Source organism: Pan troglodytes, chromosome 10, assembly GCF_028858775.2.
Source record: "Pan troglodytes isolate AG18354 chromosome 10, NHGRI_mPanTro3-v2.0_pri, whole genome shotgun sequence".
NCBI classification, from domain to species: domain Eukaryota; kingdom Metazoa; phylum Chordata; class Mammalia; order Primates; family Hominidae; genus Pan; species Pan troglodytes.
In genome coordinates this window covers 127,465,721-127,484,449 of record NC_072408.2, presented here as the reverse complement: position 1 = coordinate 127,484,449, position 18,729 = coordinate 127,465,721, and the positions used below count along the sequence as shown (strand labels likewise).

The 18,729-nt window shown below is 51.0% G+C and overlaps 1 protein-coding gene across 4 annotated transcripts in view; it reads right to left on the bottom strand.

Annotated features, from left to right (window-relative positions):
- Window positions 1-2,359: 2,359 nt before the first annotated feature.
- CABP1 (calcium binding protein 1) overlaps window positions 2,360-18,729 on the bottom strand; it is a 26,639-nt gene continuing 10,269 nt past the window's right edge. For 2 of the 4 annotated variants that reach the window (XM_009426403.4, XM_003313972.6), the window contains exons 2-7: window positions 13,398-13,577; window positions 9,775-9,805; window positions 9,344-9,487; window positions 8,843-8,952; window positions 8,465-8,612; window positions 2,360-2,809 (exon numbers count right to left, since the gene is read on the bottom strand). In XM_009426403.4, the coding sequence (XP_009424678.2) occupies window positions 2,784-2,809; window positions 8,465-8,612; window positions 8,843-8,952; window positions 9,344-9,487; window positions 9,775-9,805; window positions 13,398-13,577 (639 nt within the window). In that variant the 3' untranslated portion in view covers window positions 2,360-2,783. The remainder of the gene's footprint in view (window positions 2,810-8,464; window positions 8,613-8,842; window positions 8,953-9,343; window positions 9,488-9,774; window positions 9,806-13,397; window positions 13,578-18,729) is intronic. The other 2 variants (XM_016924388.3, XM_054663689.2) reach the window with 1 other exon arrangement.

Sequence of the window (18,729 nt, the reverse complement as noted above, 5' to 3'; positions counted from 1 at the left end):
TCCCGTGTTCAAGCAATTCTCTTGCCTCAGACTCCCTAATAGCTGAGATTGCAGTCATGCCCCACTACGCCTGGCTAATTTTTGTATTTTTAGTACAGACGGGGTTTCACCATGTTGGCCAGGCTTGCCACTTCTTTGATTTTAGGCAGCCACACACTGGGGACAAAGAAGTCCTAGTTTATCCCTAAGTCTATCCTGAGTGGTGTTCCTCGGGGCTCACGCTGCCAGCCGATAGAGATGTCTACAGAAGCCCTCTTCCCGCAGGTTGCCCTCCAAGGCCACTGTGTTTCTGAAACAGTGAAACTCTGGAGTCTCTGGGCGGAGCCAAGCTAGTACAGAGGCAGGCAGGGCTGCAGGCTTGCCTAGCAGGGCACAGAGCCAAGGGCTTAGTCTCAGAATTGGATTATTAGAGTGAATTTGGAGCTCCCAGCCCCACTGACCTCGGGAACGTGAGGATTACCCGGGCCTCTGGCTGGGGCCCACGATCCTGCACATTCCCTGCCAGGTCTGAGAATAAGGATCCTCCCTCTGCGGCAGCACAGCGGGCAGCGGATGCTCTGCCCACCTCCCACCCCCAGCCATCAACCCCGCAGCCTCCCCTGGCTGCCTGGAGGCACACCAGCCTCCCTTGTGTCTGGGGTTTACAGCAGTGCTATTCAGGTTGTTGTCCATGGACTGGCAGCATCAGCATCCTCTGGGAACTTGTAAGAGATGCAAATTCATGGACTGCACCCCAGACATGGGATCAGAATCACTGCGGGGGTGGCCCAGATCTGGGCTTCACAAATGCTCCAGGCAATTCTGCTGTATGCTAAGATTTGGGAACCAATGGCTTGAGGTACACCAGCCACCCCAGACACCTGCCCAAGTACGCTCCAAGCCTGTCTAAGACTCGACGACTTCTACCCACAAATTTCTCCTTTGGGCTGCTTTAAGACTTCACTTATAGAAACGAATTACAATGGGTCTTTTCAATTGCATGATTCCACTGCAGTCTGAATAGCAGTCCCTGGGGTGTGCCGTGTGATGCAATGCCCTGAGGGCACTTGCTATGCACTGACCCCCATCCTTTATCATCCCCACATTACACAGGAGGAAACTGAGCTTCAGAAAGGGGACGCGACTGGCCCTAAGTCACACAGCAAGCAAACCCTGGGCCTATTGGCTACACATCTTCCTCCCACTCAGCAGAGAGGATGGCAGCTATTTCTTTCTTTTTTTAGACGGAGTCTCACTCCGTCACCCAGTGGCGTGATCTCGGCCCACTGCAGCCTCTACCTCCTGGGTTCAAGCGATTCTCCTGAAGCTGGGACTCTAGGTGCATGCCGCCACGCCCGGCTAATTTTTCTATTTTTGTAGAGACAGGCCACGTTGGTCAGGTTAGTCTTGAACTCCTGAACTCAAGTGATCCTCCCGCCTCGGCCTCCCCAAAGTGCTGGGATTACAGGCATGAGCCACGGCGCGCAGCCAGTGGCAGCTGTGTCTATATCTGTCTGTCCGCACACACTGGGACTTCCTCCAGAGCAAAACCCTTGACATCACTTCACTGGGCAAGCCTTTTCTGACCTCCCTACAGGAGGCCAGGCCTCCTTAGTATATCCTGCCAAAGGTCCCTATATTTTTCCTCAATAGCAGTATCACAATTTGTAATCCTATATGATGTGTTTCTCTCATGCCTGTCTCTCCAACCAGTATGAAAGTTCCACAAAGTCAGAAGTGATACAGACTCTGCTGGATGCTTCTCTTCTTATAGAACCTGATTTTGTTTGGGGAAGCTGAGTACCCAGCTAAATAACTAACTACATTCTTCAGTCTCCCTTAGCAGTCCCAGGTTCTGGCCCAAGGATGAGAATGGAAGTCACTGAGTACATAATAGGTACTCAATAAATGCATGTTGGCCAGGCATGGAGACTCATGCCTGGAATCCCAGCACTTTGGGAGGCCAAGGCAGGCAGATCACTTGAGGTCAGGAGTTTGAGACCAGCCTGCCCAACATGTGAAACCCCATCTCTACTAAAAATACAAAAATTAGCCAGGCGTGGTGGTGGGCGCCTGTAATCCCAGCTACTCGGGAGGCTGAGGCAGGAGAATCGCTTGAACCTGGGAAGCAGATGTTACAGTGAGCTGAGATCACGCCACTGCACTCCAGCCTGGGTGACGGAGCTAGACCCTGTCTCAAAACAGAAAACATAGGAAGGTCAAAAGAACCCTCATTTGACTTCGTCTCGAAATAAATAAATAAACAAATAAAAAATGCTGAATGCAAAAATGATCAGCAGGTTCTGGGCATGCAGTTGGTACTCAGGAAATGTGAGGGTCATCTAACCAGGCCCAAGGAGGAAAGACCATCACGGCTGTCTTGCTCTTGGAAATATTTTTATTGGTTCTGAGATAACAGGGCTGAGGCGAGCTGGGACGGGCGCAGAGCGAAGGTGGGAGGCTTTGCCCTGGGGCGGACATGCTGTGTGGGGTCTGCTGGCGGGCTCCCTGGCCCACCCAGCCAGCAGCAGCTGGGCACATGGCCCTTGGCGCCTGGCATGACCTCTGCCGGCTTGGCGCGGTGGCCTCCTCGTCGGCGGGCGCCCCCGCTTTCCAGTTGCAGGAGTTAGTCTTTCACAGTGCGGAGGGGTGGGGGTCCGGGGTGGGCGCCTCCCCGGGGTGCAGGCAGGCCCCATCCGCCAGTACATCCTGGGCTCTCGGCGGCTACAGCGGGTGAGGCAAGCTCTAGCTCCTCTTAGCCCCGCCTTTGGGAGCTTGGCAGTCCTGGAGGGGCCCTCGCGGCCTCAGCGGGACATCATCCGGACAAACTCTAGAAGGGTAGAGGAGCAGCTGGGGAGCAAGCAGCAGCCAGAGGCCTCCCCAGGTGGCTGCCTTCAGACCCCACCCCATTGCCACTGCCCCAACTCTGTGCTGGTCCCCCATCCATTCTGCCCTCTCCAATCCATGGACACAGCAGCCAGCGAGAGTGTTCTAATCTGCGGATCTGACCGCTGCGGAAACCTCCCACAGCTCTCCACTGGAAAATCTCCAATATCCTGACACAGCCTCATGGCCCTCCCTGATCTGGCCCCAGCTGACATCTCCAGCCATATCTCTCGGGCTAACTCCCAACCTCTGTGTTCCAACTACACAGATCTTCTTTTCAGCCCCTCAAGTGCAGCTGGCGCACTCCCTCTCTCACCTCTCAGCTTTTTTTTTTTTTTTTTTTTTGAGATGGAGTCTTGCTCTGTCACCCAGGCTGGAGTGCAGTGATGCGATCTCAGCTCACTGAAGCCTCCACCTCCTGGGTTCAAGCGATTCTCCTGCCTCAGCCTCCCTAGTAGCTGGGATTACAGGTGTGCACTACCACGCTTGGCTAATTTTTGTACTTTTAGTAGAGACGGGGTTTCACCATGTTGGCCAGGCTGGTCTCCTCTCAGCTTTTCTGAAAGCAACCTGTACCCCCTCCTTTCTTCTTCCTTTTTTTTTTTTTTTTTTTTTAAATGTAGAGACAGAGTCTCCCTCTGTCGCCCAGGCTGAAGTGCAGTGGCATGATTATAGCTCACTGTAAGGTCAAACTCCTGGGCTCTAGCAATCCTCCTGCCTTGGCCTCCCTAAGTGCTGGGATTACAAGTGTGGCCACCGTGCCCATCCCCTTCTCTCTCTCTCTTTTCTTTTCTTTTTTTTTTTTTTTGAGACGGAGTCTCGCTCTGTCACCTAAGCTGGAGTGCAGTGGCATGATCTTGGCTCACTGCAAGCTCTGCCTCCCGGGTTCACGCCATTCTCCTGCCTCAGCCTCCCGAGTAGCTGGGACCAGGAGCCCGCCACCATGTCCAGCTAATTTTTTGTATTTTTATAGAGATGGGGTTTCACCATGTTAGCCAGGATGGTCTCGATCTCCTGACCTCGTGATCCGCCCACCTCGGCTTCCCAAAGTGCTGGGATTACAGGCGTGAGCCACCGCGCCGGGCCTCTCTCTCTCTTTTTTTAAGGGCAATTTTAGGTTTATGGCAAAGCGGATTAGAAAGTATGGAGATTTTTTTCTGCAACCCCTGTCCCCGCATACGCATAGCCTCCCACACCAACCACATTCCACACAGAGTGGTGCATTTGTTGTAAGTGAGAAACCGACACCGACACGTCGTTATCACCTGGAGACCACAGTTTACATCAGGGTTCATTGTTGGCGATGTACATTCTATGGGTTCGGACAAATGTATAATGACATGCATCCTCTGCTGTTGTATCATACAGAATCGTTTATTTTTATTTATTTATTTATTTTTGAGACAGGGTCTCACTTTGTCACCCAGGCTGGAGTACAGTGGCACAATCTCGGCTCACTGCAGCCTTGACCTCCCGGGCTCAAGCGATCCTCCCACCTCAGCTCTCCAGGTAGCTGGGACTACAGGCATGCGCCACCAAGCCTGGCTAATTTTTTTTGTATTTTTAGTAGAGACGGGGTTTCGCCATGTTGCCCAGGCTGGTCTCGAGCTCCTGACCTCAAGTGCTCCTCCTGCCTCAGCCTCCCAAAATACTAGGATTACGGGCATGTGCCACTGTACCTGGCCTCATACAGAATAGTGTCACTGCCCTAAAAATCTTCTCTTCTCTGCCTATTCATCCCTCCCTCCCCCCAACCCCTTGCACCCACTGATCTTTTTACTGTCTCCATAGTTTTGCCTTTTCCAGAATGTCATATAGATCAAATCATATGGTATGCAGTGTTTTCAGATTGGCTTTTCACTTAGTAATATGCATGTGTGTCCCCTCTTCACCATGTCTTTTCATGACTAGATAGCTCATCTCTCTCTCTCTCTTTTTTTTTTTTTCTTTTTGAGACAGAGTCTTGCTCTGTTGCCCAGGCTGGAGTGCAGCAGTACCATCTCAGCTCACTACAACCTCCGCCTCCTGGGTTCAAGCGATTCTGTGTCTCAGCCTCCCAAGTGCTGGGATTACAGGTGTGCGCCACCACACCCCGCTAATTTTTTTTGTATTTTTAATAGAGACAGGGTTTCACCATGTTGATCAGGCTGGTCTCAAACTCCTGGCATCAAGTGATCTGCCCACCTTGGCCTCCCATAGTGCTGGGATTACAGGCATGAGCCACAGCGCCCAGCCTAGCTCATCTCTTTTTAGCACTGAGCAATATCCCATTGTCTGGATGTGCCCCCGTTTATTTATCCATCACTTACTGAAAGGACACCTTGGTTGTTTCCAAGTTTGGACAATTATGAATAAAGCTGCTATAAGCATCTATGTACAGATTTGTGTGGACATAGGTTTTCAACTCATTTGGGTAAATACCTGCCCTTCCCTCTCACCTGGTGGCTCTTCCCATTTTGGGGGGCTCTAATTATTTATAACCTCCTCCAGGAAGTCTTCCCTAATCCCTCCCTGCAACTTGGCACAGGCGCCCCCTCTATAGCAGCCCCCTGTGCTTCCGCCAGCACACATGGATTATGCTATTGTTTTCTCTGGTTTTCTTGCTGGTCTTGAGCTCTTCGAGGCAGAGACCAGATCTTAGCACACAGCAGATGTACAATGCATCCTCGTAGGATGAATGGGGGATGCCAGGCTTTCAAGAGCAAGGCTGTCATCTGTGGTGGGCGCTACCTGGATACAGGGAGACCTGAGATTTCCAGATCTGGTGATAACAAAGCCTTCTCTCCAACTATCCACGCTCCCTGGCCTTGAAGGCCGACTGCTTCTGAGAGAAAACCTCCCAGCCTTTGTGTTCTGGACACTCACGGTCTCTGGCACATGCTTATCTTGTCTTTCTGCTCAGAATGCAAGTTCCTGGTGTGCAGAGTCAACATTTTACCCTTTCCCTGTATCACGTAGTGCCTCACATGGCGTCATGCACAAGACTGCATTCTGCTGTGATTTCAGGCCTGGGGCTGTGCCCCAGCTCTGCCTCTTAGTAGGCAGGCAATCTTGAGCTAGTTATATTACTTCTCTGAGCCTCAGTTTCCTCATCTGTAACATAAGGTTATAATAATGCAATCCATAGAGTCATTCTGAGAATTAAATGTAAGAATATGTGTAAAGCTACTTAGTACAATGACTGCACATAAGTGTACAGTAAATTATAACTATTATGATTACTATTGATTCTTTAAAAAGAAAGTCTTTGAGGCTGGGCGCGGTGGCTCACGACTGTAATCCCAGCACTTTGGGAGGCCAAGGCGGGTGGATCACTTGAGGCCAGGAGTTCAAGAGCAGCCTGGCCAACATGGTGAAACCCTGTCTCTATTAAAAATACAAAAAATTAGCCAGGCATGGTGGCGCACCCCTATAGTCCCAGCTACTCGGGAGGCTGAGCCACAAGAATCACTTGAACCCGGGAGGCGGAGGTTGCAGCGAGCCGAGATTACGCCACTGCACTCCAGCCTGGGCGACAGAGCAAGACCCTGTCTTAAAATAAATAAATAAATAAATAACCTTTCACTGAGCACTAGCTGTGTTATGCAAGAAATGCAGTGATTAAGAAAATAGGGTTCTTCTTTCAAAGTTCAGAGTCAACTGGGAAGACAACTCTAACCAGCAGTTAGGGGACAGTGTGAAGAACAGGTGAGCCTGACGTGCTGTGAAAACCCAGAAAAGAGGAAGTTCAGTTTGAGGAACCAGGGAAGGGTGCTAGAAGGAGTCCCACTGTCGAGTCATGAAGAATGTCCCTTGGGCTAACAGAACTTAGCCCAAGTAAAAAACAGGATAGGCCAGGTGCAGTGGCTCACACCTATAATCCCAGCACTTTGGGAGGCCAAGGCGGGCGGATCACCTGAGTTCAGGAGTTCCAGACCAGCCTGGCCAACATAGTGAAACCCATCTCTACTGAAAATACAAAAATTAGCTGGACGTGGTGGTAGGCGCCTGTAATCCCAGCTATTCGGGAGGCTGAGGCAGGAGAATCGCTTGAATCCAGGAGGCAGAGGTTGCAGTGAGCTGAGATCATGCCATTGCACTCCAGCCTGGAGTACAAGAGCGAGACTTTGTCTCAAAAAAAAAAAAAAAAAAAAAAAGAACAGGATAAAAGCCCTCCTGGTGGCCAGGCACAGTGGCTCACGCCTGTAATCCCAGCACTTTGGGAGGCCGAGGCGAGTGGATCACTTGAGGTCAGGAGTTCAAGACTAGCCTGGTCAACATGGTGAAACCCCGTCTCAACTGAAAATACAAAAATTAGCCGGGCATGGTGGTGGGCGCCTGTAATCCCAGCTACTTGGGAAGCTGAGGCAGGAGAATCGCTTGAATCTGGGAGGCGCAGTTTGCAGTGAGCCAAGATCCTGCCACCACACTCCAGCCTGCGCAACAGAGTGAGACTCTGTCTCAAACAAACAAACAAACAACAACAAAAAAGCCCTCCTGGCAAAAAGATCAGTGTATTCAAGAGGGAGCCTAGCAGCTTCACTGATCACAAATATTTTGGTGGAGTGTGAATGAAGGACTGTTGAGTTGTGGCTGGGGAGGTGAGCTGTGGTCAGATCTTAGGGAGCCTGAGTGTCCATTTGAGGAATGTAACTTTCAGAAAACACCTACCGTGGATGGATGCATGCGTGGGTAGACAGATAAATGGTTAGAGAAGGATGGGTGCAGATGGACACAGGGATGGGTGAATGGATGAGTAGATGGATATAGATGAGGAAATGACTGAACAGATAGATGGATAGATCAATGCAAGTATGGGTAGAAGTATATGCAGACAAAGAGACATGAATGTGTGAATGGAAGTATAGAAGTGTGAACACATAGAGAGATCTATATGAGTAGATGAATACATAGATAGATTCATGGGTGAATGTAGAGAAGAATAAATAGATGCACGAATGGACAGATAAATGCATGGATAAATTGCTATAGGAATGATTGCTTAGAGGTGGAGGAATGGATAAATAGGCATCTGGACAGATAAGGAGATAAACAGATGAAAAAATGGAGAGATAGATATGGAAAGATGGACAGATAGATGAATAGGTAGATGAATGGATGGACAGATGGATGGATAGGTGGATGGATGGATGGATGGATGGATGGATAGATATGTAGACGAATGGAAGGATGGATGGATGAATGGATAAATGGATGGATGGATGATGGACAGATAGATAGGTAGATGAATGGATGAATGGATACATGGACAGATGGATGGATAGGTAGAGGATGGATGGATGGATAGATGGGTAGATAAATGGATGGATGGATGGATGATGGACAGATGGATAGATAGGTAGATGAATGGATGGATAAATGGACAGATGAATGGAAAGGTAGAGGATGGATAGATGGATGGACAGATGCATGAATAGATGCATGGGGAAGGGATGGGAGATGGATTAGACAGGGGCATGGACGGAGGGATAGGAGGATGAAAGGGCTGGGGGTTGGAAAATTAGGGCGGATTGATGGTTGCATGATGGATACACAATTGGAGGGCTCCATGGATGGCCACTGCTGGCTTGCTTCTCTCCCACTTTCAAGCCCCACTTACCTTCAAAGTCCACTCGTCCATCCCCATTGAGGTCCACATCTCGGATAATTTCCTCTATGTCTCGGTGTCCCACCTGATGACCCAGGAGCTTCCTCATAGCCTCTCGCAGCTCACTGGTGCTTATTTCCCCATCACCATTGGTGTCAAACTAGAGAAGGCAGGAAGGAAGGAGAGGTCGCCCCAGCATGGCGATTGGCAGCAGCAGATCCCAAAGTTGAGCTCCTTCTCCAGTGTCATTGCCCCCCTTTACCAGAGACCTTTCTCTGTCCAAGCTCCCTCCCCTGATCTGGGACTTGAGGCTCAGGCTTCTTTTGAAGTATTTATACTGCAGATAGGATTCCAATAGCCGCCCCATGCCTGCCTGCCTCTGTCTGTTACCTCTCGGAAAGCATCTCGCAGTTCCTTTACACCAATCATATCTGCTGTCTCTGCCAGGAGTTTAGGCCCCATTAGCTCCACGAAGTCATCAAAATCTACATGGCCACCCACTGGAAAAAGAGGAAAGGGCTAGGTCATCCCCGATATACCCATTCCCTGTCTCCAACTAGACAACTGACAGAATGGACAACCCCTCCTTGACCTGCTCATCAGATAGAGACAAACTTAATAATAACAAGAGCCCTCTGTTCAGTTCTTCCTGTGAGCCAGTTATTGGGCTGTTTTACAGATATTCCCTAATCTACTTTCTGGGCTCCACTCCTCCAATTCGGCCCTCATTTTACAGGTGAGGAAACTGAGGCTCAGAGAGGGTAAGTGGTTGGCCCCAGATCACAGAGCTGGTAAGAGGTGGATGCAGAATTTGAAGCCAGTCCTGTCTGACTGCAGAGGATGGCAAGGGTGAGGACCGAAGGGACGCAGATGCCTGGTAGAGGGACTCACGGTTCATGTTGATCTGCTGGGACAGTTCGATGAGCTCCATCTCGGTGGGCATGTAGCCCATGGTGCGCATGCAGTTGCCCAGATCCCGGCAGTTGATGTAGCCATCCTTGTCCTTGTCGAATTCTCTGAAGGCCTCTCGGAGCTCTGGGGAAGTGAGCAAAGGTGGATGTGGTCAGGGGTAGGACCCGCAGAGCCTCTGTGGGCAAAGGCAGCCCAAAGGCCCACCGGCATGGAAAGAGAGGCCCAGGAGCTTCCCAGGATGCTGGGGCATTTCTCTTGCCTCCTGTGCACACCTTCAGCAGCTGGTTTCACAGAAGATACCCCGCGTTGCACCAGGCCCCATTCCCAGGGGCCTCTCTTCCCATCAACCTCCCTTCCCACACCTTCCTAGAGGGCTAGGCAGTCCTTTCCCCCAAGGGGCCAAGTTTTACCTTCAATTTCCTCTGGTCGCAGTGATCTATCCTGAAACAAAAGAACATGTCCTATTAGCCGCAACAAGGGACCTGGAAGTCACAAAATATCTAACCTGGGGGCCATCCACGTGGCAGCAGGCACTGGGTAGGAGGTGACGAGGATGCAGCACAGGTGTGCCTGGATCAGGTCCTTGAGGGGAGAAGAAAGCCCCACATCTCCCTTAGACATAGAAGCTCCTGGGCCCCTAACAGGAGGTGCCCAAGAAGCCACCAGCCCCACCAGCCTGGGCACAGAACCTCTGTGCCTCCAGCCCCTTGTTCCAGATACAAGAATGGGTCAGCAGGAGTTTGAGGCTGTAGTGAGCTATGATGGTGCCATTGCACTCTGTCACCCTGGGCAACAGAGTGAGACCCTGTCTCAAAAAAAAAAAACAAAAAAAGAATGAGTCAGAGAACAGAGCTTGCCTGGTGGCAAAAACCTGCAAATAAAACAGAGTCCACGGAGGTCACAACAGGGAAAAGACAGCACCACCCAATGAAACAGGAAGAGCAGGGCGACAGAGGCTGCAAGACAACAGAAGAGGCGCAGGAGGGGAGGGAAGGCAGGGCCATCCTGAAGCGGGGGTAGGAGGACAGGGAGGAGTCAGGAGGAGACGTGGCAACAGAATGGGGCTGTGACTGCTTCGCAGGCACTGCCCCACCTTCTCCAATTTGACCCCCATCCCTGTACGTTCCCCTGTCACAGGATCACAGGATACCACATAGGACCCCGGGGGCCACCAGTGCTTCTGGCTGCAGCCAGGGTCCAAAAAGCACGTCTCCAGCCTCAAGCAGTGCCCAGGTGTCCTGGGCAATCAAGGCAACCCTGAATCTAGGCGTCAGAACAGATGGCAGAGACATCTCCAAGGAGCAGGCCTGGAGGAAGCTCAGGTTGGTGAGCTGCCAGTTGCCCTGGGCCTGCCCAGGAGGGAGACAGACTGGCATGAAATGGATACAGGTGCCCAGCTGGACCTGGTTAGTAGACTCCAAAAGTGGTCTTCAGCGTCCAGCCTCCCGCATGTTGCAGCTCTTTGCCTTTGGGCAGGGAGGACACCAGGCAGTGCCCATCCTGAAGAGGCTCACACAGGTATGGCCATACCTCCCATGAACACAGACACGCAGGCATGCCACAGTGAGCGTGTGGCACCTCCACTGTGCATGCAGGCCGTTCCAGCCAACGGGGCCAGGATGAGTAGAGACAGCCACTCCAAACTGGCCCCAGGACAAAAGACGACAACACCAGAAAATCTGCAGATCATCTAGAAAGGGAAGGGCTGCTGAGTCACATCTCACGGGACAACCAGGTGCATAGGACCAAGAGCTCAGAGGTAGCTCTGTGTGGCAGGACAGCGTTGAGAGTGTGTGTGAGCTTGGAGGGAGCAGGCTGCAAGCTCCCAGCTCCGCCAGGCTGGGGGTAGGAGTCACCCATAGGGAGGCGTGTCTCTGAGATGACTGCATGGACGTTCACCTAAAAAGCTCGCCATTGGCCAGGCACGGTGGTCCACGCCTATAATCCTAGCACTTTACGAGGCCAAGGCGAGGGGATCACTTGAAGCCAGGAGTTCGAGACCAGCCTGGGCGATATAGTGAGACCTCGTCTCTACCAAAAAACCTTGTTTTAGTTAGCCAAGCATGGTGGTGCACGCCTGTAGTCCCAGCTACTCGGGAGGCTGAGGCAGGAGAATCACTAGAGCCTGGGAGGCAGAGATTGCAGTGAGCCAAGACTGCACCACTGCACTTCCACCTGGACAAGAGAGTGAGACTCTGTCTCAAAAAAAAAAAAAAAAAATGCTGGTGATGGTGCCTGGCTTAAGGGTAGGTCACAGCCATTCCAACACAAACCCATATGTTCGTAGACGTTTTTGGGTGACCAAAAAGGATGTTTTGTGCAATGGGTCATACCAGCAGTCTGTGAAAGCGAGTAAGCACACGTGTGTACACATACATGCAGAGCACACGCCCTAGGACCAGCTACTGAGACCCAATAAATCCTTTCCCACGCATCAGGCCTTAAGCAGCCTCCCACTTCTCCAAGGCCCAGTTCTGCAGGACTCGGGAGGAACAGGCATTGCTGACCCCATGGCAGCCCCTTCCGTTCCTCCTGTACACCCAAAGCCCCAGGGGCAGCAAAGCCAGATGCCCCTTCACGGAGTGTGCCCGCCACCAGAGCTGGTCTGCTGAGCACTGATGGCTGGTCCTTGGATCACACTCCCCGTGCACAGCAGTAGCTATGTGTGTTCTCTGCCCTGGAGTAGAGCCAGGGATGCCCACTAATGTGCCAGGAAGATCACGTGCAGCAACTCAGGGTCAGGTGGAATGGGGTGCAGGAACACGCCTTTCTCCCCAATACATGTGGCTGGGGAGACGCACTTGGGCTCTAGAGGCAGACAGACCTGAGTATGAAGCTCAGATCTACTTCCTCAGGCAGGTCACTCTGCTGTTTGAGCCACAGTCTCCTCATCTGTAAAATGGGTTAATACCAGTACCCACCTCACAGGGCCTTAGTGTGCATTCAGTGAGACAAGATATTAAAGTGTTTAGCATGTGGCATTCAATAAATGCAACCTACAAATGTTTACCTCTATAACATCCTCATTAGTCCTCTCCTCTCTTTGAACTATTTAGCTACTTGTGGAAAGCTGGCCAATTCACTAGCCGCTAGCCACATGTGGCTATGTAAATTTGAGTAAGAATAACATAAAATCCATAATTCAGTTCCTTAGTTGCACTAGCCACATTTCAAGTGGTCAATAGCCACACGTGGCTAGTGGCTACTGTATCGGACAGCACGGAATTTAGAATATTTCCATCATTGTAGAAAGTTCTACCGGATAGTGCCATGTATACAGAGTTGTCATTAGGAGCACAAGAGGCTCTTGAGTCAGACTATCCAAGTGTGAATCCTACCTCTACCACCAACAAGCTGTTACCTCGAGCATGTGACCTCTGCACGCCAGTTTTCTTTCTTTCTTTCTTTTTTGAGTTGGAGTCTTACTCTGTCACCCAGGCTGGAGTGCCATGGCGTGACCTTGGCTCACTGCAACCTCTGCCTCCTGGGTTCAAGCGATTCTCCTGCCTCAGCCTCTCGAGTAGCTGGGATTACAGGCACCCGCCACCATGCCCAGCTAATTTTTGTATTTTAGTAGAGATGGGGTTTCACCATGTTGGCCAGAGTGGTCTCAAACTCCTGACCTCAAGTGATCCACCTACCTCGGCCTCCCAAAGTGCTGGGATTACAGGCGTGAGCCGCTGCGCCCAGCCCAAGTCAGTTTTCTCATCTGTAAAATGGGGATGATAAAAGCACCTACCTCTTAGAGCTGCTCTGAGGCTTAAATGAGGCAATCCGCCAACACACTAGGCACAGTGCTCACCTAGTAAGTGCTCAAAACAATGTATCTGATATTATTATTATTATTATCATCATCATTATTTTGCTGGTGGATATGGACTCACCAGCACTTTGTAGCCATGAGTGGAAAACTTTGGGGATCAGATTCATAAGTTGGGGGTGTGAGCTCTGTATAGACCCCTTCTTCATCCCAGCACCTCCTCACGCCCTGTGAAGCCGAGTTCAGCGGGCTCCACTGGGCCAACTTACGTACAGGCTGCCTGTTCTCAGCGAAGCCCTTGCGCAGGAAAATGCAGGCAGGGCCCAGCAGGTTGTGCATGACTGCGCAGTTCTGGGCCAGCATCAGGAGCGGTCCCGGGAGCTCGGCGTCGGCCGCCAGCCCCTCCTCGCTCGTCTGCACCACCATGTAGCTGGTCTGTTCCTCCTGGCACATCTTCAGCCAGCACCAAGCAAATGCAAAAGAGAGGCAGGGTGTCACCTCCCTGCCCAGTCTGGCTCCTGGTCCCGGGAGGGGCTTTCCGCAAGAGGGGACCCTGAGAGTCAAGGAGCGGGGTTCAGAGAGCCCTGAGCGTGCACAGGCATCAAATTGGTCCAACAGACAGAGTCTCCAATCCTTGACAGAAATGGTGGTTCCGGGGAGAGCTGAATGTGATGCCCTCTGTGTGGCACATGCACACACACATACACACACACGCACGCACTGGCACATACATATGCACAGAATCACACACCCAAGTGCATGAAGAGACAGGGGCAGCGGGGGGCTTCTATTCTCACCAATGGGAAGTGTTCACTCAGAGCCTAATGAGACAACATCCTTTCCCAAAATGCTCCCAACCTCCCAGTTCAGTCAATCTCCAGGGCTAAGTCATTCCTCCCAGCTCCCAAACAGACTTGTCCTACCCCAGCCAGATCCCCGCTGGAAGGCAGTGAGGGCAATCGGAGCTGGCAGCATGGAGACCAGGCTTGGCTGGTCTGCCAGACCAGAGGTTGCACATGCAGGTGCCATTGCTGACATAAACGAAGCAGGCAGGGTGTGAGAGGTGGGGACTGGGGCAAAGTGGAAACATGCCCCCTCCTTTTTTGTGTGTGGCTAGTGCACTCTGTCGCCCAGGCTGGAGTGCAGTGGCGTGATCTCGGCTCACTGCAACCTCTGACTCCCGGATTCAAGTGATTCTCCTGCCTCAGCCTCCCGAGTAGCTTGGTTTACAGGCACCCACCACCACACCGGCTAATTTTTTTTTCCATATTTTCAGCAGAGATGGGGTTTCACCATGTTGGCCAGGGTGGTCTCGAACTCCTGATCTCAGGTGATCCTCCTGCCTCAGCCTCCCAAAGTGCTGGGATTACAGGCGTGAGCCACCGCACCTAGCCTGAGATGGTGACCCCTCTGAAGAGGTAGCACTACTTAACTCCAGCCCAGTGTAACCAGATCTGATTTAAAGCACCCGGTGGGCCACACAAGGCACATCTGTAGGTAGGATTCCACCCAGTTTGTGATTTCAAGACTAGACACTCTCTGCCATCCACCAGTTCTCCTTTTCCTCAATCCCGCCTTCCCTGGCTCCCTGCCTGGCCCAGAGTGCCGGACCTCTAGAGGCTAAGGCAGGGGCCTTCTCTGCTTACCTAATATAGCTGTGCTCCCAGGCCCTGACCAGCCGATCCTCCGCCCTGAAGGTTCCCATGCGGCTATAAAAAGTCCGCACTGCCCACAGACCTTCCCCTTAGGACAACAGCAGCCTCCAGACACAACATTCAGTTCTCCCCGGCCTCCCGGGATGCCCAGTGCCTCTACAGAATCCAGCTCCTGCACTCTGCCTTCGGCCTGGAGCTTACATACCTTCCTTCAATGTGGGGGGATTTAGCTAGAGTAGGACCTTCCCAAGGAGCGACAGGAGCTGAAACCCTGAGGGCTCTTTGTCTGAGAAGTGCAGGTCTGCGCACCCTATCCTTCCATCCTACTGCATTCTACTTGCAGTCAGATTCCTCCAGGGCAAAGAAGGCCCTGCTTAGGAGAACATCCCAAGACCCAGGGGCAGCCTGTCCTTCCAGGTTGAGACTCAGAACAACCCCCTGCCCACCGTGTCCTCTCCTGCTTCCTCTCCCCAAAGCCCTGTGGGACTACAGACCAAGACTCCCTTCCAACTTCCTAAGCCCCTTCCAGGCCTAGAGAGGGTGGTGCAGTATTCTGGTTCCTCAAAGGGGAAGCAGCTACTCAGGCTGGAGGTGAAGGAACTCAGTCCCAGGGTCAAGTTTGATGAGTGCAATAAATGTCTGTTTTAGGTGATCCCAAAACTTGAGGGATGTCAGACAGGCCAAGAGCCCCTCCTGGTTTGATATCCCAAAGAGTTGTGATTCAGAGCCTCGGCTTCACTCACTCAGACTTCTGGGACCTAGACTAGAGCGAGGCAAGACTAGAGCGAGGCAGAACAAGAGAGACCTTCCCATCTGGGAGAGTGGATCAAAGCATGCCTGAGATGACAGTGACTGGCCGAACCCCAGGAACCAGTCTCAGGAGATGTCTGCAGAGAGTCAGCATTTTTGTTTCTGGCTGAATCTTCTGCACTTGGCTCAGAGATAGCATAACCCAGGAAGGCGGGGAGGTAGCAGGTGGCACAGAACTCCAAGAGGCGGGCCGGGCGTGGTGGCTCATGCCTGTCATCCCAGCACTTTGGGAGGCCGAGGCGGGTGGATGACCTGAAGTTGGGAGTTCAAGACCAGCCTGCCAACATGGCGAAACCCCGTCTGTACTAAAAATACAAAAATTAGCCGCGTGTGGTGGCGGGCACCCATAATCCCAGCTACTTGGGAAGCTGAGGCAGGAAAATCACTGAACCCAGGAGGCAGAGGCTTCAGTGAGCCGAGATGCGCCACTGCACTCCAGCTTGGGTAACAGAGCGAGACTCCATCTCAAAAACACAAAAAAACAAAAAACAAAACAAAACAAAAAAAAACTTTAAAAGGCAGTTTAGCCTGCTGGCTTTGGGCTCAAACAGTCTTAGGGACAAATTCTGGCTCTGCCACTTGCTTGCTGTGTGACCTTGGGCAGGTCATTTCACCTCTCTGTGCTCCAGTTTCCTTCTCCATACTGTGGGAGATGATCATGACTAGTCACAGGATTCCTGCGACAAGTAATGAGTTATACACATAAAGTGCTCTGCATGGTGCCTAGGGCATGGCAAGAGGAGGTGAATAAATAGAGTTGCCATAGTGATGGCAATGATGGCGATGATGATGGTGGTGGCAGTGATGTAATTTAAGAGATGCTGGGTGCCAGAAGGCATTTACTTCTGGCTGCAGCGGAAGTGGGGGAGCATCTGCCAATCAGGAAAGAAATGAGAAGGATGGAGAGGAATTTGCTCCCATGAAGAATGGAGAGTGGTAGCTGGGGAATTTCCACTGCATCTCTTGATCATAATACTGCCTAGCACCAAGTTGCCCCAGAGGCTGCAATTCTTTTCTGGCCAATGATGGCACCTGACAGCCTGGTCCTGCCCAGCTCTGAGCCTGGTGCAGGCTGCCTCTCACCATTTCCAGTTCCCCAGATACCGCTCAGGCAAGTGGGCAGCAACCCATGGACCGACAATTTCTCCTGGCACCAAGGCAACGTCTCCTAAGTGTGGCACGGCAACAGGAGGGGCAAGTGTGCCTCATGACCTAACAGCTTTCTAATAATACCAGCTGGCCAAGAGTATGCACATCAAAGCTCCCTCTTGCCGAATGAATGTCTTCAAGGAGAAGCCGAATGAGGGAGTGCCTGGTGAGCGGGGAGGGGACTGATGCGCTGAGCGGGAATTTGGACTAGACGACTTCTAAGGTCAGATCCAGAAATCTATGAATAACATTTCTGACAGCAGGGGAAAGAGAGAGGCAGCCTCTCGTAGAGGAAAAAATAAAAATAAAATGCCAGCTCTGATTTTACACAGACCAGGGTTTAAATCCCAGCTCTGCTTCCTATCGACTGTGTAACCTTAGGAAGGCTCTATCTCTGAGTCCAGCTTCTTTCTCTATAAAACAGCCAAAAGAACTATGTAGCGGAAAAGAGAAAATGAGATAACAGACATTAGGTATGTTGCAGATATTTAGAAAAAAAAAGCAATTATTAATACTATGATAGAAACACGAAATTGACTGCAGTAAGTTTTTTTATCTTTTACTCTGCGGACTGAAAATCTCTCCTATTTCCTGTTTCTCCTCCATCCCACTTCTCTAAAACCCAGAGTGGAACAATTATGGTTATGATGACAAGAATACTAACATTTATTGACTACTATAGGCCAGGCACTGTGCACAGCACTTTATTTCATTCCCAGAATCACCTTAAGAGGTGGATATTAGTATGCCCAATTGATGGATGGACAAGGGAATCGAGGAACAGAGAGGTTAAGTAATCTGTCTAAGGTCACATGGCCAGAAAGAGGAGGCCTGTGTAATCTGACTCTTAAGCATGCTGTTGTGTAAGGGAAGATGGGTGGGACAGAAGGATAATCCTTGTTCTTAAGTTCACTTCCTCAAGCTCTGGATGGAACCTATTACAAGGGCTAATTCAGATCACTTTCTGCTTCTCTGGGACAGCGCGGAGGGCACTTCCGATGCAGAAGACTCCCCTAAGAAGATACCAGATTATGGGGGAGGCGTGCATGGAAGAAACAACAAGCCCTTGGAAGGATCCAAGGAACAGCGAAGATTAGAAGGAATTTGATGTGAGCAGCTTAGCCAAATGAGGAAGACGACAGGCAGAAAAGCCCAAAGTGTCCTAAATTGAGAGGCTGTTAAACTGACCAAGATAGGATGGGGTTGGGGATACAGACGCCAATAGCTCACCCGAGGCCATAGGTAAGTCACTTAACCCCTCCCTCTGAATGTCAATCAAGTTCCTTGTCTGGAAAATGGAAGAATTGGAGGAAAACAACCCCATCATTCCCTCTACCTTTAAATAATATCTGAGTCTCTTCTATGGCCTGGCAACAGAGGGCTAGAAAAATACGCAGAGCCCACCTAACCCAAAACCCTATAGGTGCAAACCCAGCCTTGCATGAAAGATGCTTTAGAGATGATCATTTTCTTTCTAAAAGGAATTTTTGCAAAAACAAAAACAAATCCAAGTGTATGGCGATAAAGCCACCACAGAGAGTGACTTACATGCAACCCCTGCTCAACACATCACCCGGGCAGCCTACTTCTTAATGGAAAAACTCCTGGGCCCTAAAACCACTCGGGTCCTATTTGAGATACTCTGACTTAACTCAAGAATTATTGGGGAAGAATTATTGTTTGGTTCCTTTCAGTAGCAATGGAATCTACTTCAAAATCCACAATTCTGAAGGCTTAGAGGCCACCAGAGAGGCTCACAGACCCTCAAAGGATATGAACGAGTCCCTGCCCTTGCTGCTGGGAAGGGTCTTCAGATTCTGCCGGTTTTAAGGGACTTGGCCAGTCCCTTGAATGACTGAGGTGCCAGTCAAGTTCACTGACATCTTAAGCATCCACCCTTTTCATTTTACATCCCAGAAACCCCAAAGCTACACAGTTTCTTTCCTAAGCCTTGTGCAAATTCCCAAACACAGTTTCACCCCGACCGCCAT